The sequence below is a fragment of the Kryptolebias marmoratus genome, linkage group LG15 (genome assembly GCF_001649575.2).
Source record: "Kryptolebias marmoratus isolate JLee-2015 linkage group LG15, ASM164957v2, whole genome shotgun sequence".
Lineage (NCBI taxonomy): Eukaryota > Metazoa > Chordata > Actinopteri > Cyprinodontiformes > Rivulidae > Kryptolebias > Kryptolebias marmoratus.
This window is the reverse complement of record NC_051444.1, coordinates 30,523,741-30,545,537: the sequence shown is the minus strand read 5'-3', so window position 1 is coordinate 30,545,537 and position 21,797 is coordinate 30,523,741. Positions and strand designations below refer to the sequence as shown.

The 21,797-nt window shown below is 39.9% G+C and overlaps 1 protein-coding gene across 1 annotated transcript in view; it reads left to right on the top strand.

The window, feature by feature from the left end:
* Positions 1-3,228: 3,228 nt before the first annotated feature.
* plekhg4 (pleckstrin homology domain containing, family G (with RhoGef domain) member 4) overlaps positions 3,229-21,797 on the top strand; it is a gene marked incomplete at its 3' end in the record, with an annotated part of 51,051 nt that continues 32,482 nt past the window's right edge. The window contains 1 exon segment of the mRNA XM_037979900.1: positions 3,229-3,380. Coding sequence (XP_037835828.1) covers positions 3,378-3,380 — 3 coding nt within the window.

Below are 21,797 nucleotides of genomic sequence, written 5' to 3'. Positions count from 1 at the left end.
ACTCTCTGGTAACGACCCCACGCCTGTACCTGGACTTTCCCTCTTGCCTCAGTTCCTTTCAGACAAGCCTGTCTGCATCTAGCCACCAAGCTAAGGAGGACTTACCTGTTCTGGTCCCGGTCCACGACGGTCACGTGAGTGCGCAGTTCAGAGCTTCTGGTCCCGATCCTCCTCTTCCCATAATAAAATCCTTAAAACTTTGTTATTGTGTTGCGAGTCTGAATCCTGTCAAGTCCTGCCTTGTCATATTTGTTAAAACATTAATCATCTACATGTTAATCCCTATCTTTCACCTCCATTTCTGTCTTACAAACCTGTTTTGTTGAGACAATCAGAAATGTGACAGAAATTAATGGTCTGTGGTATTTCTTTGCCAAATATAGAAAAAATGTAGTTTATTTTGTAGTTTTAATAAACAGTATTTATAGGCTTCATTGTATTTCATGGTGCTACTAATTAAATTAATTTCAAGTAGACTAATAAATAATGATAAACCCTGTAAACCACACAAGAATATCACAATAATTATGTTTGAGCTTTATATTAATGTTCAGAGCAGAGTATTGTTAAATCTACAATGTAGGCTACTTTGTTTAACCTACAGTTCATGTTCCTATCTGATGGAGTTTGATGAATTATCATCAGATCTGTTTTAAAAACTTTTCCCCTACGATAATACAGACTATATGCACACATTTCCACACATTATGTTGTGGTAGCCTCAGTTATTTTAAAGTGACTCTAAAGTTTCATAACACGTTTTGGCTCAGTAAGGGTGTGACCAAAAAATTTACACTAATGTTGTCTGACAGTCACTGCCTCTTTATTTTGCTGCCATTATTCCTCACTACATCAGGAAGTGCCCTCTTCTCATTCTGTCCCTCAGCTCCATGTTGGTACATGAGGTCTGCTGCTGCAGAAGATGAAGCTACAGCAAACATGTCTGGAATTTGAACACATTTGGCAGCATTTGCCTGCACATTTTTCTTGTTTTCTTGCAGTTTTTCTCCACCACACTTTCTCTTTTGACTCTTTCTTTTGTGTTTCTTCTACCTGCACTAGCATGAAAGTAAACTGTCAGACACTCAGGGAAAACGGAGTAGAGTGAAGGGCAGCAGAAGGCAGCTAATGCCCCTTTTCCACTGGCTCTACTACAGAAGCCCCACTCTACTCGGCCCGGCTTGGCTCAGCTCTAAAAAAATATGCATCGCGTTTCCACCGGCCAATTTGGTCGGTAGCAGAGGAACGCCTCCTTGTGTTGTGGGGGGCGAGGCCAGGGGCGCGCGTTACCGAAACTTGGAGCCATTTGTGGAGGCAATGGAAGAGCTATAGACAACTTTGGCCCTGTGTTGTTGCTGATTTTAAACTTATGGGGATTCTCCTGAAACTTCAGGAAGAGAGGCGCAGTGGAAGAAATGCCGTGGATGCCGTGATTGTTGTGTGGAGTAGGACAGCTGTTAGATTTCAGGTTTCACAGCGCCTTCAGCTGGGGTACAGACAGCATAAACGTTGCAGGGTAAGCTAACGCTGTTGTTTATAGTCCTCTTACTTCGCTACCATTCCAAAATTGTCTATCCTTGTTTTCTTCGCTCTTCTTACGCTTCAATCTGACCACACCCATGAGCAATGAGTGAACAGGAGCTAAGCTTGTGCCACCCACGAAAGCAGGGCCGGTCCGCTGGCCCTACTCCAAAGCCGGGACCTTTAGAGCTGGTGGAAATGGGGTATAAGAGATGTGACTGGGCCAACGTTATCCATAGCTCTTCCGTTGTCTCCACAAATGGCACCAAGTTTCACAGAGCTGATAAGGAGGGCATTAATCAGAGAAACATCCAAGAGGACAATGAGAACCCTGATGGAGTTGAGAGGATCTGTCTATGGGACTACTAGAAGCTGCACAGAGGTGGGCTTCATTGAAGAGTGGAGAAAAAAAATACACTGAATAAAAAATAAAAAACAACTGGACTTTTTAGAATTTCTTTTGCTAACATGTTGAAGAATGTGCTGTGGTCAGGTGAGCCCAAACATCAAGGACAACACCTTGCCTTAGGCACGGCAAATCTACCATCTGGTGCTGAGGACACCGTCTTTATAGTGAAGCATGGTGGTTGCAGCATCATGCTGTGGGATGTTTTTCATCAGATGGGAATCTGGTCAGAGTTAAAAGAAAGATGGATGGAACAAAATACAGAGAAATTCTTTAGAGAAACTTGTTAATTTCCAGGGATCTGAGACTTGACAGAGGTCCACCTTCCAGCAGGACAGTGACCCTAAACACATAAACACACTGCTGAAGAACACTCCACTGGTTTAAGGAGAACCAGTTAAAGGTGCTGGAATGGCCCAGTCAAGGTCCAGACCTCAGTACAACTGAGAATCTCTGGTTTGATTTCATCCAACCTAAAGGAGCTGCAGCAGTTTGGTCATGAAGATAGGACAAAAAGTTCAGAAGTTAGTTGGACAAGGATTATGGAGATGGACCTGAAAGGACCTGATGGACCAGGATCATGGAGACGGGCCTGAAGAGACCCAATGAATCAGGATTGTGGAGACTGACCTGAAGAGACTCTGTGGACCAGGATCATGGAGACAGACCTGAAGAGACTCTGTGGATCAGGATTGTGGAGACGGACCTGAAGAGATCTTATGCTGGAACTGCTGCAGAGGATGGGAACACAAAGAATTGGGTTTTGTGGGCTGAATACAGATGTACCACTATTTTTCAGTTTTTTAAAATATATTTTAAATGATTTAAAAAAGGTTTTTTCCATTTAACTTCAATAATCTGAAATATTTTTAAAATAATTTTAACTTTAAATCAAATTTAAATTTGGATTAAATTCCAGGTTGTAAGGGAATAAAAAAGAAAGAATACCTTGGAAGAGGAATTTTTTTGCTAGGCAATCTATGGTAACTTATTATTCGGAGCTGTTAGGCCTGTTTTTATGTTGTTGTGATTGTGTTGTACTTTGTGATCCATATAAAGTCTTTTACAGAGCTCATGTGGCTATGAAATCATATATGGTTATCATCTTTAAAAGTAATGAATGTTTGTGGAAACTGTGATTGGTTCTTAAAGTTTCAGACAGTTCAGGACAAGTTGAACTGTTTTTTTGTTTTTGTTTTTTTTTACTCTGCAGCAGAGAGATAAATTTCTCCAGCAGAGAGCAACAGAGAGAGGAGCTGAGGAAGAGGAGGAGGGGAGGGGGGGAGGTGGTGTCTGGGAGGAATAATTATCATCTGAAGGCGGGGCTTAACATCTGAGAGTCAGAGCTGATGGGACGGGACACATTCCCACAGAGACAGACGGCCAGACAGACAGACAGACAGGGAGAACATGGTGTCAGACTGGAAAACACAACTACTGACAGAACAGCATGGTGAGAACACACACACACAAAAGTACTAACAGAACCGCATGGTGAGATCTATGCACACTCGCACACACACACTAACACACCAACATAGACTTAGACTTTGGTATTTGTGTGTATGTGTATATGAGTGCGTGTTAGTGTATGTTGTTTTGTATTGGGAGAGGGAGTGTTACGTCTCCACCAAGGTATGAGAGTAAAATATTTGCCCTGCTGTGTGTGTGTGTGTTATTTTGGAGTTGTAGCAGAGTTGAACCATTTATAAAGTGTTTTTATTGATCCGAGCTGTTGGTTGTTTACACACGCTCCTCTTAATAACCCACCACAGCACCTTCTTCTATCGCGCTCTGGTCCAGTTCTGATGAGTTCATTGTAGGAGGTTCTGGTGGTGGACCAGGGTCAGCCTGGACACCCTGATTGGACTTCAAGTACACAGACCCAAACACAACAAATTTGAATGACCTGTGGGTTCTGACACCTTTCTCTCAGAACCAGCAGGAACCTTTCTAGCACTTCGTGATAAAGCAGCGTTTCTATTGTATTAGAACAACATTGATCCGCCTTCACTCCCCACGTACATCAGTGATCCATGCTCATTCATGACTGTCTATAATTCTTGATTTTCCTTCCTTGGACCTTTTTTGGTTCTGACTTCTGCAGACCAGGACCAACACAAAGCTGCAGTTGTGGAGCAGGTCTGACTATGTCCTCTAACTGATATTTTGGTTCTTGGGTAATCCAGTTACATATTTGGATGGAAACTTTATCTGAAAAGTTTGCAGTCTGCTGGTTCTTCTCCTCAGACATGGTCAGGCCGATATGTTGGTTGTATTTTTTTTTTTACAACAAACCTTTAGACAAGACATGTTGAGTCTGTAACTTTTCTTAGACAGTAGTTTTTCTTGAATCACCTTGTGTTGTTATAATATGATATTGTGTATTGCACTTTATTCTAACAGTTAAGGTTAAAAATTTATTAGAGGTTCCTAAAATGTCCTAAAATGATATGTAAAATAACATGACAAGTTTTTGGCAGATGATAATACTGTATATTGTGGTAAAATTAGATGTGGATGGTCAGGTTTATATTAATGCAGACTGGACTTATTTAACTTTAATCATCATTATTATTATTATATAATTATCCTACTAGAAACCTTCAACTCCAAATCTGAAAATGTTGGAAAAAATGTAAATAAATAATGTGATGATTTGCAAATCTTATAATCCCGTATTTTATTCATAGTAGTATATAGTAAAGTGGTTAAAGTAAGGAGTTTTAACATTTGTAGGGAAAAAAAAGGTAATTTTGAATTTTATCATATCAACACATCTTAAAAAAGTTGTTCCAGGTCCATGCTTTTCTCTGTAAGGCATCTATTCTTCTTTTAACAACAGTCTGTAAGCACTAAAGCGGTGAGGAGAGCAGCTGCTGGAGGTTTTGGAGGGAATGTTGCCCCATTCTTGTTTGATGTAGGATTTTAGCTGTACAACAGTCCTGAGTCTTTGTTGTTGTTGTTGTTGTTGTTTTTTGACAGTTGGTGAGAGTTCTGGACTGCAGGGAGGTCAGTTCAGTTCCTGGACTCTTCTGCTCTGAAGCCATGTTGTAGGAACGAATGCAGTCTGAGGTTTAACATTGTCTTGCTGAAATATGCAAAGCCTTCCCTGAAAAGGACATCTGAATGGGAGCAAATAATGTTCTTTAACCTATATATACTTTTCTTCATTGATGAGGTTATTCCAGCTGTGTTTCTGGATGGTGTTCACATCTGGCTTCTTCTTTACATGATAGAGCTTTAACCTGCATTAACCTGATGGTACAGTGAACTGTGTTTACAGATATTGATTTGTGGAAGTGTTCCTGTCCTTGCAGTGATGTCCAGAACAGAATCAGACCTGTTTTTAATGCAGTGGCCCCTGAGGGCCCGAAGATCACGGTCATCTAATATCGACTTTCAGCCTTGCCCTTTGAGCTCAGAGATTTCTCCAGATTATGAAATCTCTTAATGATATTAAGAACTGTAGATGATGGGAGATTCAAAGTTTTTCCATTTTCCATTGAGGAATGCTAATAGAAATTGTTCCAGTATTTTTAGACACAGTTTTTCACAGACTGGTGAACCTCTGCCCATCTTTACTTCTAAGAGAATCACCCTCTATAAAATGCTCTTTTTATACACAGTCCTCTTACTGACTTGATGATAATCAACCTAATTAGTTGCAAAATGCTCCTTTAGCTGTTTTTTGTACCACTTAGTTTTACAGCCTTGCCCCATCCCAACTTTACAGAGACATGTTGCTGCCATGAAATTCAAAATTACCTTATTTTTCATCAATTACTGTTACATTTCTTAGTTTCAATATATGATATGTTTCTGATGTTCTATTGTGAATATAATATGGGTTTATGAGATTTACAAATCATTTCATTCCATTTTTATTCATGTTTTACACAACTTCCAACTTTTTCAGAATTGGGGTTGTGATTTAGTGAAGTTTAACTCAGACATCTCAATTTAAACATCTTTTTATGTATTTAAACATCCATGGTTATTAAACTGACACCATCATTTTTTTATATTACACAGTGATAATCATGATATGAGTTAATGAAAGAGAAAATGACATTATGGCAGCCTTGTGGGTTTTCTGTCTGAGTCTCGTACCAATATAATTAATGTTGTGTCTCTGGGTGTTGAACAGGGGTGTATGCAAGATGTTTAGTAAACTCAGAGTTATCCATAAACTCTAAGTTAATTTACCCCAAGCAAGTAAACTCTGAGTTTCTGATTCCAAAACAGCTGATTACAATAAGTTTAATCAAGTATAATTATCTTAACCGTAGACCATGTGCACAAGCACAATAAAAAGCCATCATCAGTGGAGGCTTGATACCTTGATACACCATGGCAACCACAGGACAGAATTATAATTTTGTTACTTTAGATGTTTTTTGGCTTAAAAATGTTTTTTAAATCAGCTACAGAATGATGTTCAGTGACAAAATATTTGATATAAATACAGTTTTTTATTTTAATGTTCCTTTGTTTATGAGCTTGTACAGTGTAAAAAAACAACATTTTCCTACCTGCCTCTGGCCATATGTGATTGGTGGTGAAAAAAACATTGTAAACAATAATAGATTAAAAAAAAAGTAGTATCTTTGCTGTTTGGATCTTCAGCCAATGACAACAGTTAAAGATTCCGAGTGAAGAAGATTTTAGGGAAGATTAATGGCTTCTTCTAATGTTCCTGCCGAGCTGTAAACTCTTTCTGACTTTTAACTGTCTCACCTGACTGAGGGTGAAACTTGTTCCACAGATGTAGACGTGCTTCCTGGCAACCACAGTCGGTGTTGGGTATTGTTCCTTGTGTTGAATGATCATCTCCTTTCATGTTACTTATAAGCGATATGAGCTGCACGCTGTATCAGAATACCGTTCTTAATTAGGCTTCAGATGATGCTGCTTTAAAAACACGTTACCTCGCTGTACTGCTGGCTGTGATAACGACAACTCATGTTGTCATCAAAAACAGTACCACACAAAAAAACGCTCTTTTTTTGTGCTAAAAGAGGAATCATATCATTGCTGTCTTTTCTTTTTTTGTGTCATAGTGTCCTTTTCAGCTCAGCTGCTGTTTATCCCAGGATGCCTCTGTGTTTACAGTCACATCAGTGCCAAGCCGCATGACTGACAGCACAACGGCATTAATGTGGAAAATTAGAGGAGAGGAAATTAGAAGCAATCACTTATATGATCAAATCATTTTCTAAGTTATCTTGATTAATGTATCAGTAATGTTTGTGTCAGTGCACGTGGTTGTTGTAGCATGTGGGATTGTTGCTTAATCGATTTTTATCCAGATCGGAATCCATCCACTTAGGACAGCAGATCCAAGTATCTGAATATTATGCATATACAATATGTAGAAGTATTTTTTCAGAAAACATACTACATTCCTGCTTATAAGTTTTAGGATTTAGATGGCCAAGCAGAAATTTCAGACCAGAATCAGCACACAAGCAGAATCATCACGTCATAAAATCCTGGTGGTTTTAGATTAAATATGAGTCACAGAAACTAAAAGTGACTTTTTGTTTCGTAAACAGACTAAAAGCAGTGAGTCACACTGACTGATGGGTACATCTTGCACTCACACACCTGAGCAGCAGAGGCGTGTTGTTACCATTGAGACGCCAGGTAAATGGGTGTGTTAGATGTTTGAATGAAGACAACACGCTCTGACATGTTGAAGAGCTTGAACAGGAACCAGAACTAATCTGAGCTCAATTTAAGGTCAGTAAGACTAAGTTTCTAATGAATTCTAATGAGTGTTCGCAAATGATCCCAGAGTCTCTGGTTGTAAATCAAACTGCCACTTTGAAAAGTAAATCTGTCTGATACATTCATGTTGTGCCTGTGTGAGAGAGAATTGCTTTTTAAAACCAGATGTTTAAGGTTGCTGAGGAAACATCTTATCCACAGATAAAAAAACTGACTGTAAAACTCAGTGTCCACAAGTTCTAGACATGAACTTTGACCCTGTCTAAAGTCCTCAAGCTGATTGGATGATGAGAACTAAATTTCTTATGATCAACACCAAACTGACCTTCTTTTGAGAAGGGTGTGCAGCTCCATCAGTCATCAGTTTGAAACTGGCAGATGTGAATCATTAAGGTAATGTGCAGAATGTGTCATCTGAGTATCGCAGATACACTATGTTGCCAAAAGTATTCACTCACCCATCCAAATCATTGAACTCAGGTGTTCCAATCACTTCCATGGCCACAGGTGTATAAAATCAACCACCTAGGCTTTCAGACTGATTTGTGAAAGAATGGGTCGCTCTCATGAGCTCAGTGAATTACAGCGTGGTACCGTGATAGGATGCCATCTGTGCAATAATTCTAGTTGTGAAGTATCCTCTCTACTAAATATTCCACAGTCAGCTGTTAGTGGTATTATAAAAAAGAGGAAGCGATTGGGAACGACAGCAACTCAGCCACGAAGTGGTAGGCCATGTAAAATCACCAGCCTTTTTGAACCGTCTCAGGTTACCAGCCCAGCCTTGCAGCTTTGCCCTTTAATGGACAGCAGGGTGTTACAGAGGTGTGCTTGTGATGTAAGCCTCTGAATATACGTGTGTGTACAAGTGAATGAGTTTGGATCCATATGGTGCATACATGTGCAGACAAGTGCACAGCTCCATGCGGGTGTACAGGACTAAGATATCAACAAGAGTACTTGGATGTTTGAGTTTGTTGTGATACAAGTTGCCACACTGATTTTTAATGCCTCTGGGACAGAATAAATGCTGTTGAAATGTTACAATGGTGTTGTCCTCTCTGAGTCTTCCCATCACTACGGAGTAAATTCAGAGAGAAAGCTGGTTACTGACTAACAAACCAAATTAAGAGACACCACTTAGGTGAGGAACGTAACACTTCTGCTAAAAACTCAAAGGGCACATTCCTTCTCTGTCAGCTGGGTGACAATCTGGGTAGAAGTGATGATGAACAGCAAAGGAGGAGCTTTTCTCTTAAATGGAGAGTAAAGCATTTGCCAACGAGGGAAGTGTCACCCTAAACTAAAGACAACCTGTCACAGCCATCTAAGTTTATTAGGTCATTACCATAAATTTACAATAGACACATATAGAATACTTAAAAACACTGTCTGATAATTTGTCTGTATACCTTGCCAACATTGTGTCTGTTGTTATAATATTATTATTAATGTCAAATGTTCACCTAACAAACATGATAATAAACCATTTACAATGTAGCCTCCAAGAAAAAGTTAATGAAACAGACTTTAGTCTTGGTCACTCTTGTAAAGTAGCATGTCAAATCAAACTGTACAGTCTTTGTGTTGTATCAAATATTTGACAATATTCATGTAGCAACAAGTATTAACTTCTTGTTTGCAAAGGCAGACTTATCATCCACCTCTGAAATACAGCGTTTACTCTTCTTTGAAAATATAACGTAAAATTAAGTAAGACTGGATGGCAATGGTAAAAAATGGAGCGGGAAAAATGGAGCGGGAGATCGACAGGCAGATTGGTGCAGCGTCTGCAGTGAAGCGGGCGCTGTACCGATCTGTCGTGGTGAAGAGAGAGCTGAGCCAAAAAGCGAAGCTCTCGATTTACCGGTCGATCTAAGAACGAGATCGCGAATACAAGAGGCTGAAATGAGTTTCCTCCGCAGGGTGTCTGGGCTCTCCCTTAGAGATAGGGTGAGAAGCTCGGTCATCCGGGAGGGACTCAGAGTAGAGCCGCTGCTCCTCCACGTCGAGAGGAGCCAGTTGAGGTGGCTCGGGCATCTGGTGAGGATGCCTCCTGGACGCCTCCCTGGTGAGGTGTTCTGGGCACGTCCCACCGGGAGGAGGCCCAGAGGAAGACCCAGGACACGCTGGAGGGACTATGTTTCTCGGCTGGCCTGGGAACGCCTTTGGATTCCCCCGGAGGAGCTGGTCCAAGTGGCTGGGGAGAGGGAAGTCTGAGCCTCCCTGCTTAGGCTGCTACCCCCACGACCCGACCCCGGATAAGCGGAAGACAATGGATGGATGGATGGATGGATGGATGGATGGATGGATGTCAATGCAGTTTGAAGTCAGAGTAGGTTTTTATACTCTGATGATTAGATATAAAGCAGAGTACATGAAATGTTTGTGTTCTAAGGATTTAATTTTGGAAAAAATTATCTCATATATAGGTGTCCCAGAAAGACCAAAAATAGCCTCAAAGCTTCCAGGAGCTTTGCCTCCTGGATCCCCAATGAGTGTTGTACCTGGACCCATGACCTCAGGGAACTGGACTGTTTAAAGCTGCAGAATCCTTTGTGACGCTGCAGACGTGGTCACATGATGTGTTTGTCATGTATATTTCAGCTGTTTATATTTTGATCGTGAGGGGGAGATTGTGATGCCACGTAACGGTCTGGTGTCAGGTGACTGATGGTGGGTTTTAAACTGATCTAACTCTTTCCACGAGCCGCCCAGATGAAGCAGCAGCAGTAGCTCTGTGGCTATCTTTATGTTTATCAGCCTGCAGCTGTAGGAGCAGAAGAGGAAGAAAAGGTGCTGAAATAATTTGGTGGAACCTGTCTGAGCTGAGGTAAAGACTTGGATGTGTTCAGGCTCCTCCTCTGGTAGAGGAAATCAGAGTTGTTGTGGCTTGTTGAGGGGCTGCTGGGTAGAAATGTGGGGGTGGGGGGTCTGAATGTGATGAGGCTCTGCAGGAATGTTCAGAGTTGTCCTGATCAGGTTACACTCACAGTTTGAAACTTTAAAAAAGTTTTATTCTTATGCTGGTTCTGTTCTAGTCAGAACCTCTCCGTGATTCAGCCGCTGCAGCCTCACCATGTGGATCATGTTTTCACGCTCATCGTCCTGCTGCCTGTTGGGTTAAAGGCCAGCCACTGGAACTCTGTACCTGCATGTTTTTGTTGTCAGGGACAGGAAGTGCTCATTGTCCAGGGTGTTAGAACTGGGGAGGTGAAACTACAGAGCCAGCAGATCCTCACCATTCATCTTCAGCACTCTGTCTTCCTGCTGAAACATGAAGCCTGACCCACCCTCCACTCCCTGGCCCCATGAGGGAAAACACCCCCACAACTGAATATAACACCACTAAAACAAGCCCACCACCCCACCACCGACCTACTTCACTGAGAGCTGAACCTGCTGCACTTGTCAATCATTACAGTAGAAACTAAGTAGAAGAAAAGTGGTGCTTTGTTTTAATTGGATGTTTTTTATTCTCACTGTTTTTGTAAAACAAAAAAACCTTCAGACTGGAACCACAGAAGAACCAAATCCTCAGGTAGTCTAGGTCCTCCTAAACAACAGAATACTAATCAGGTTGAAATGTTTCTGTTAAGTTCGCCCAACACAAAGTTTTTTTATTTTTTATTTTAATTATTCTAAACAACCAATTTTCCTGCAGAAATCACAATCAATATTTTATTTTAGTTCATTTTTAAGATTCAACTTTTAAATAATTTAAAGTACAAACTATAGGTTTAAAGTTACAACTCCAGCAGAAATAAATACAATTCTTTAGGTGTTTAAAAATAAAAATAGCCATCCTGCTGAAAGGATAGTGTTGCTAAGAACTACAGCAAACTATGGAGAGAAATCTTTCTTCTGCAGGAATTCCTCATCTATTTACCTTCAAAAAGAGGAAACAAACACACATTTTTAAAAAATATAATTATGAAGACTGGAATTCTGACAACTGTTCTTTGAACTTAATTCCAGTTTTTCCATCATATATAAATTGTAGTTATTATTTTATGTATGAATTAATCTTATTAAATGTCATCCATTTAGTTAGTAGCATTATATACACAGTTAAAGCAGGCATCTGTCTGTCTGTCCAGCACTCTTGTTCATTTTCTGCCACCAAGGAAACCTTCCAAACTATACTTTTATTATCAGCTAGCTAGAAGTACTTTACTATTTTAGACACCGGCAGTCTTTGAAGCTTTTTTAACCCGGCTCGTTAAACACCATTGAAGCTGCAGACTGATTTATCCACTATGATAGTTTGAAACTGTATCTCAGACGAAGTGAACCAGAACTGAACTGACATACGCAGCGCAGACCATGGAGAAACTGTTGAAAGATTTAAGAAATGAAAACACACAAATATGACATGAATTTACGACTGCTTGTGACAGCCCGAGTTTCTGTTGGTTGAACATTTATAGTTGCATCTTTTATCAACAATGAGTTTTGGTTCCAAACTCCTTTGTGTGTGTCCGACCCTGCTGGGGTCCAAGGCTGACCTCACATCAGTTTCTCATGCCCCTAATTATCTCAGGAAATGTTTAGGTGAATCTCTTGGCTCGTATATTCCCTTTGGGGTCCTTGCAGCCCTTCTGAGCCCTCTAGGGTCCCACAGAAACCCAGTCATTATGTCTGTAGGTCCACAGAGGCCTCAGAAGACTGGCCTTGAAGTCTTTTTGTTTGCAGTTCTGCACAGCTGGGCTCAGCTTATTGCACAGCATTAAGGACAGTTTAATGTGGCAGCCTGTGAGAAACCCTCAGATCTAATCTGGTGTTTTAGAAACTGGCTTTGTATCAGGGTCATCATCAGCTCTGTGGAGCTGCTGATGTTCAGACACTTTTGTGTTTTTTCTCAGGGTGAGAGGTTTGCGTTTGTGTTCAGCCTCAGCTGCTGCTGCTGCTGCTCTCGTGAAGCTGAGTGAAAAGACACTGGAGGACGTGAGACAAAGAACCATATTGTGGTTCTGCAGAGGCTCAGAGTACACCCAAGAGAGATTTAAACACATCCCAGCATTACTGGAGCACACAGGATGAAGGACTGGAAGAGTCTGCAGCTTTCATCCTGAAAGTTGATGTTCAGATAAAATGGAAAAGTTTGTACGAACAAAAATATTCAGATTGATCAGACTAAGTGCACGCATGATTCTACACACCTTTCCTTCATACTTCTTAATTTAAGTGGAACTGAGTGCACATAAGACTCCTCCCCTAACACGCCTCCATGTAAACGAAAGGAAATATGTCCTATATGTGTGGTTCTGCTCTCTGCATGATCAAATATTATGTCTGGAGGTAGGAAAATGAGGAAGTTCATGGAATGTGAGTCAGAGACATGCCGAAATAACTAAAGAATAAATAACGTATTGGGGTGTAAAAAATATTTAGCACACTGTCATCTGGCATTTGTGCATAGAGGAGTGGTGGTGGTGGTGTGTGTGTGTGTGTGTGTGTGTGTGAAGCTGTGGTTGTCAGAGCAGTGTACACCCACAGAAGTAACGAAAAGGTTAAATGGTCAGATATAAAAGTTGGAGTAAAGTGAAGGATGCTGCCCATCACCTCTCATCCAATAAGGTTAGACACCACTTACTGTTCATAAAATACATACTATTATTGTAAATGACTGAAGTGAACCAAGATGCAGATCTGCCAGCACAGCACTGCTGAGGGTTTACGCATGTGCTTAATAACATAATTACAGTAAACGCTGAGACTGAGGAGCTTGTTGGAACTTAGAGGCTTGTTTATTAAATAGTTGATGTGAAAAAATAAGTTGAGGAAACGTTTCAGTCACAGTGTATGGGATTTTTATATATCTGGGCATCCTACATATGATGCTGTCCCATATAGCTGTCATGGCACAGCTCAGGACAGCTGCAAAATACCCAACCTGTCAGCCAGCTCCGTCTGAAAGGCTTTGGCTGCAAGGAACCCCAGTGTGGTGAGGACTTGAACTGGCACCGGCAACACACAGGCCTGTGTGATCTCTAAAAACACTCCTTCCAAATTCTTCCATTGGCAGTGTATGACCAAAGCTGCCATTGTGCCACAATTATTTGCAATTTTATGCATCTATTTATTGGCATGTGTCATTACCTACACCCTGTAGACTTTAGGAATCAATAGCTGTCTGTGCACCTCGCAAGCGTGTGGTCACCATTATGAGTTTACATCTACAAATGACAACACTAGAGGAAACTTTACCGTTTACACTGGGTTGAGGTTGTTTTTAATCATTTTTGAGTCATGTTATAAGTTATGTTGAATGAGATGTGATTCAGTTTCATTGTTCTGCTTTAAACCATAAATGCTCAAACTCATGAGAAAACATTGTGTTTAAATGCTTCATACATGAGGCCTCCGGTTCTTCAGAGATTCTGAAACTGAACCACGTCAGAAGTACAACTAAAACCAGAACAAACAATCACACCTCTCTAAGCTGGTTAACAAACTGGTGAGTCAACCAGATGACTCCCGATCTGTTGTGTGAAACAGGTGGAATATCAGAGGACCTATTACAATCATGGATTTTCATCAAACAAAACAAACTCTGATCTAGAACTGATCTGAGATCCTGAATGTTTATGCTGCAGCCACAGGAGGAAGGAAACGGAAACAGGAAGAGCCTGATTGTCATGAAGTGGGGTGAAGGAGGCAAACCCTGAGCGCAGACTCATATTGAAAAAATAAACTAATTTATTAGAAATAAAAGGCAATCCAAAACAAAGGCTGACGTGGCAGCAAAACCTAAACTAAATACAAAAACATTAACTAACTTAACAAAACATGAACAGACCTGAGACAAGAGAAGAACCAAACAGAACATGGAAGACGACGAGGCACGAGCAACCGGAAGTACAGCACATCAGGGAGGCAAAGTATGACAATGAACCAGCAAGGAAATGTGGAAAGTGACTGGGTTTTAAAGGCAGAGGGTGATTAGTGGAAGTGGGCACAGGTGAGATGATTACAGAGCTAGAGGCAGGTGTAGATGGGTGAGAACAGGGAAGAGAGAGAGAGTAACTGAGGAGAAGTGAATGGTGGCTGAGGCACAGGGAAGAGGACAAGTAAATAACACAAACAAACTCAAACTGAAACATGAAGACAAAACAAAATACAAAAACCCAGATCCTACCACTGATCCGTGTTCACTGAAACAAGATTGAAGCGGAGCAGATTTGAGAATTGAATTTGAAGCAGGTGAAGCTGACTGGAAACATCTATACTCTTTTTAAGATGTTCAGTAACAAACTTTTAGTTTAATTAATGTTTGGAACATTTCTTCAGATGAATTTGAATCTGATACAGTTTGAAGATGCTAAAAATCAGTCTGTCTGAGAAACAATAAGAAAATCTTTTAGAAACATTAGTTCCAGTGTCCCAGTTGCATCTGTGCAGCAGCTTCCTTTCATGTGAAAAGTTTTGTTTACTGTAAGATAACCACAGTTTGTTTGAGCTGCAGCTTCTTTCATCATCTCAGTCTGAGGATGTTTGGGAAAATTTCTGGTTTTGTTCTGGATGGAGGACAAAAAGATTATTTTGTTTTCTGACCTTTATCCAGTTTAAAACGATGCGGAAGCTGCTCACTGATGCTTGTTGCTGTGACTGGATTTCTGTGGATCTCTTTAGGGTTGTCTCACTGTGAACAGGTTGTAGACCGGTCCAAGGGTGTGGTTTGGTGTCTGTGGATGTGTTCTGACAGAATCTGTGTCTGTAACATTCCTGGTATCTGTTGAAGCATCGTTATGGGATTCTTTGTGTTTTACCCTGCAGCAGAGTTGTTTCAGCGCTCATTTCTGCTCATTCTGTGCAGACTAAGATAACACCAGGCAGATAAGAGTTTGATCTCTGTGGGGAAAACATCACTGTCTTCAAACAAGTTGCAGCACGTCACAGCAAACACAAACAGATCAGCAAACAAAGGAAGATGAGCTTCAGAGGAAATGAAGAAACCATCTAAGATTTCCAGTATTGTCATCACACGGGACTCTGGTTACCTGTCAGGTTTGTTCCTGATCATTCAGGAAACAGAGGATTTCAGGATGAAGAATCAGAAACTATTCTGTGTTGGGAGTCGGCATCAGGTCCGTTCGATTTCAGGGTAGATCGTCAATGGTCAGAGACAGCAGCAGAAAACGTCACTGTCTTTTACCTTGTGTCAACAACACAATCTGTCAGGATGCTAGACTCATGTTGTGTATGAAGAACTTATTTCCTGTTTTCACTTTTCTTAGTGAACAATTCCTCTTCTGGCAACATGTCCAGCTTTTTTGTGGTATTATTTTCTCATTAGTGACTCCTATTGCTCAGGATGAGAACTACAGTAGTGCCAGTATAGACAGCGACAAAACTTAAAGTCTACTTCATCCTAATCATGTTCCGTATTTTCCAAACTATTAGGCGCACTTAAAAACCTTAAATTTTCTCAAAAAACGACAGTGCGCCTTATAATCCGGAGCGCCCTATATATGTAAGAAGTTGTAATGTTTAAGTATGATTTTGGTAAAGTACAAAGCTGCACTGCTTGCAGCATTAAGGCTCAGTTATAGTCATGCAGGGCTCCGCGTGCAGACCTGAGCGATGGGTGGAGGACTTTTTAAACTTGACGCTTACTTTGGTGCAGTATTCTTCCGTGAGATTTGAACCGATCATATAAATGCTATCTTTGAGATCTCTCATAGAGGGATCATAAAAATGCTGATACAGGCGAACCAGCTCCGCTAGAGCAGCGAAATCATCCATTTTGAATGGAGCTCAAAGTTACAAAAATTGGGAGGTGCACAATGATGTGCCTTATAGTCCGGTGCGCTTTATATATCGCAAAAGTTCAAAAATGGACCATTCATTGACAGTGCGTCTTATAATCCAGTGCGCTCTATAGTGTGGAAAATACAGTAGATCCATGGATCTCAAACTGTGGTAGCACACTGGTGGTACGGTACTCAGGATCCTTCCAGTGAAACCCAGAAGTAATTTTGGTATTAGCTACGTACAAGTGAAATACTAGGCTATTTAACCATCATTAGATGAACTGTGCTGTAAAGCTAAAAAGTAAAGAACTAAAAAGACAGTGGTTCATAAAATTATAATTGAAGCAGCAGCCGTGATTAAAGGTTGAATTGTGCCTGGATGAAAGGCTGAATCATATTGAGATTAACAGTTATATCATTACGTGATTAAAGGCTAAATGGTAACATGACTGAAGACTGAATTGTAACCTGAATAAAGGTTGAATTATAACACGATTAAAGGGTGAATTGTAATGTGATTACAGGCTGAATCGTATTGTAATTAGAGGCTGAATTGTAACGTGATTGAAGGCTGAATTGAACTGTGATAGAAGACTGAATCATAATGTGGTTAAAGGTTGAATTGTAACGTGATTGAAGGCTAAATCCTAACTGGATTAGAGGCTGAATCATATGATTGAAAGTTGAATCGTAACAAGATTAAGGGTTGAATTGCATTGTGACTAAAGGTTGAATTGTAACATGGTTAAAGGTTGAATCATAAGGTTATAAGAGATCAAATCGTAATGTGATTAAAGGCTGAATTGTGGTGTAAATCAAACCTGAATCTAATGTGATTAAAGGTTGAATGGTACTGTAATTGAAGGTTAAATCATATTTTTCTGCTCATATATCTTTAATGAATCTGATTGTTGGCAATATATCAAGATATGTATCATAGTGACCACAGACTAGAGGTGCTCAGACGGTCCTGTTCTGTTGCAGTGACATTAAATATGCATAAAAACTGAGGGTGGAATGGTTTGCAAAATCTACAGGCATGAAGCAGCAAGGCCACCTGATTTTTGTAACCTCATCAAACACAGCATATTTTGATACCATTAGATAGATCATTAAAAGACAAATCCAATTTATTGTCAAAAACTGATCATCAGAATGGGTCTAAATTAATACAGTTCTTAAATAGGCAGCAATAGAAGGTGCTGTGTTTAACTTCCTGGATCTTCTGTTCTCACACCGGGCTGAAGCTGAGGAATTGCTCTGATTGGCTGTAAATTTTCATATATTTCCTTCACGGATAACACATGAGCAAAGCAGTCCAAAGTGCCAGCTTCTGCTCAACTCTTTGACAACAACTTTTATTTGTTTTACTGAAACTTCTTCAGCCTACATTCTGCTGCTTCAATTCTCAACTTAACTCAACTTTATTGCCCTGAAGGGAAGTTTGTTTTGCAGCTAGGTGAAAACAGAAATACAGTCACACACTCAGCAACTAATACATTAAGCATTAGATAAAAACATCAGATAAAAACAACAAATTAAAACAGCAGACTTTAAGAGGAACACCATAATGAGTCACTTATTTCAACTTACTTGGGTAATAGTCTGAGTTCTTCATCCTATTGGTTCTCACTTTCTGCAGTCTAAATTTCCTGTGGAATGGTAGGGGCTTCTATTCTTCACGTAGAGAGTGTTCAGGATAGTCAACACAAACTTAACAGGATTACATTGGGGTTGTCATGGCAACACTTCACCTAAACAGGCATAGCTGTATTGTTTTTTATTTCACTCATAAAGCTGCAGAAGAGTTTGCTGAAGTGAGGCTCTACTTCGTCAAATTTTCCAGATGATTGGACAGGCCTTTTTGCCTCATCTGTAAACTTTTTTTTGTTATGTAAACTGTTACATTTCTAAAAAAAAGTCTTAATGCTGGTTACATTGTATTTTGTACTGCATACTCTAATTAGCCTGTTATATTCTTATTTTTATACAGCTTATCTTACAGCAGCATATATGAGTCCTTTATTGTAGAATGAATGAATACTTATATACTACTATATATATATGTATGTATGTATATATATGAATATATACACACATATATATATATATATATTTTTTTTTATTTATATTTTATTTATCCCAGAGGAAAATAATTTCATGTAGAACTTTTATCTCTTCATGGTTACTATCATTGAAATAATGTGTTTAAATACAATTTACATGTTCTTACAAAACAAAAAACGGACTGCGATGATGAGGGAATGAATATGTGACAAAGTCAAATATTTCTACTACTAATAGTACAGTCAGTATTACAGTAATTTCAGATATAATACACAGTCAAAAAACCATGTTTTGCTCCACTGTGTTATGTTTTAGGTTTCGTGTACTGTTTGGCTTTTTGCACATTCTCGACACATTTTTTAAATTCCCAGATAATACTGATAACCATGACAAATTTGCACATAGTAATTATGACACATACCACAGTATTTCCCCTAGCATTAGTCAAGAGGGGCAGCCTCTCCTCCCCTACTGTGGAAATTTTAAAGGCAAAAACCAAAAAGTTCTCCGCTGATCATCATCAGTTCAACTACCAATATAGTGGCAATATATTCACACATGTGACTTTAGGCCTTTTTATTAAAGAGAGGTGGACCGGGCAATCTCTGTTCTCCATACAACTGTAGAAGCCAGCTGTTTGTGGCCAAAAAGAAAAAAAAAGTCACTGCTTTGGTTTTAAAGCATGCAGTCAATCAAAATCTTTGACAAGAAATACACCAAATCTGAGCAGCCAGCTCTGGGCTAAAATTAAAAACTAGAGACAGATTTAGCACGCCGAGAACAAAGAGGTGGTTAACTTCTAACATATTCTTATTGTACCAACAAGCCATATTTTTGAAAGCTGGAAACTGCAAGAAAAATATCTTTAAACAACTTATTTTCCTGACAAACTGCAGTTTGCCACAAAACGAGAATACACAGAGGAGAGGAAGAAAGTGTCACCACAGTTTTTGTTAGCTCAGTTAACCAACCAGCCATGGCTTCATTGTTTTTCGACAAAACGTTAAATCAAAAGTAACAGTGAAGAAGCACCGATGGAGAAAATGAGGTTTAAACTCATGAAGCTTCTCCGTCTGTGGTGCGTCATGACGCCCAGCCAGAAGTCAGGGACGAGAGCACTGCAGGATGCAGGAGGAAGTTGCCACAGGCAGCTTTTACTGATAACGGTAATATAATAAAATCAAGCATATTTGTTTAATTCATCAGAGAGTCTGTGATGAACAGCTGATAGCTGATTGTGCGTCACTGTGATAATTAACTGTCTGTGAGGATGAACTCTGCGCCACAGTGAAGCTGCACAGGAGGCAGCTGCCATCAGCTTTCTGTGTTGCATTCACTGACTAAAAAATATTTGACTTTTGAGTGTTAAGCTGCTGGTCAGGCTGAATATCACAAGTTGATTCCTCGGTACATCTCTATATCATGGTGTTAAAAGCTCTGGTGGAGGTCTTTGGGTTATCCAGATGCTGTAGCATGACACATAGGACCAAGTTCCCCATCAGCAGCAGAACTATTTGCTCTGTAGGTAAATTATAGAAGATCCAGCAGAGAGTCTGTGAGACATTCAGGTGAGCTAGGACCAGGTGTGCAAAGGAACTGGTCTGTTGCTGTGTAGTCCTGTGATGGTGGAGGACTTGGAGCATGCTGGTACAGATCAGCGATTTGTTTTGGGAGGACTTGTTCTCATTGTTCTATTCTGTCAGTGACGTGCTTGTTCTCAGCTGGTTGATCACGTGAACGGCTGTGTGAGGAACATGTTTTCTTTGTTGCTGTAATGAGATGAAAGATGTTCCCGAGAGACTGAAGCTTATTTTTTATCTGATGAGTTGTTTAAGTAATCGGATTACTGTCTGTTGTCTGCTCTCATATCATTGTGAAACTAACAGCTGGCCTCTTCAATCACCAGTCACATGTAGGGGTCAGAGGTCATGTTTCCTGTGGTACCATGATTAGTTACCACTAAGGTCATGACTGCTGCTCTTTGGGATCCGTGACCCTTTAAACAGATGAATGGTTACTGTGGAGACCAGAATTAAAGATGTGTCATCAGATATCAGCCAGTCAGCTTCCAGAAACAAGTGTGAAGGCTCCTCTTTAAGTTGGTCCTCCTCAGGCCTCCACACCCTGCAGGAACTGGTTCTTCCATCAGTTGGCAGGATGAATCACGGCCCTCTAGGGACGGACAGCAGCTTGTGTTCATTAAAACCTGCAGAACCTGAGAGATGAGTTTATTTCAGAACCTGTCTGCTTCATCAAACAGCAACAGCATTTGTTTCAGGCTGACAGTGAAATGGGTTAAACAGTTGAACAGCTGCAGAAACCTGGGGGGCGGCTTTGATGCAGTAAATAATAATGTTTGCAACTATATGAGCCTGATGTTAAGAGGAAAATAAATGTTATTTCAAAACCTAAAAAAGCATTTAGTCAAAAATGCTCGGCAAAAATTTAATTATTGGTCTCAGCCCCCTGTAGTGACACATGAAGGAGGCATCAGTAAAACAGGATAAAAAATTGGATTTATATTATTATTATATATTCTTATTATTATTTATTTTTTTACATTTATTTTTAATAATTACATATTTCTGTGAGTTGGTCTAATAGACTCAGTGTGCAGTGTTACACATGGTGGATTTTTATCATCTGCAGCTGAAAGATGGGTGATAATGTTTTTGTTCATGTCTGTGTGTGCATGTGTTTTTGTGTCTGTCTGTTTGTCTCTTAGCAAAATATCTCATGAACCACTGGACACATTTGAATGAAATTCAAAGCAATCATTGGATGTGCATCTACAACTGATCAATGTTTGGAGTCAACTCAGTTCAAGATGGCTGCTAAAGCTGATCATTTTTAGCCAACGCAAGAATGGCTACAACTTATTCAAGTGTACAGATTTACTTGATGTGGTAGTAGCTAAGAGTCATTCACAACAAATGCATGTGACATCTCAAGACATCACGTGAGATCACATTATTTTCAAGGTTAGACTAAAACAGCTACAACTTGAGAGATGATCTTAGTTTCCTGTCATGAAAGGCAGCGGGTGATGTGCTTTCCATGAAGGAATCCTAGGCTTTTGATCTTTTTCGAAAAAGGAACTGTGATTCTGTAGTTTACCAGTTTTATCGCTTCATCAGTATGGTTTAGCATCACATCGTTAACACCTTATAAACACAACAGGATGTATTAGCAGTACATATTTGATGAGAAGTCATCACTCTGTATGTGAACAGCTAACGTGTTTCTCAGAGACCTAGTTTATGTTTACTCAAGACACCAAGGAGCCCCAACTCTGTGAATGTGTCTCCAGTCAC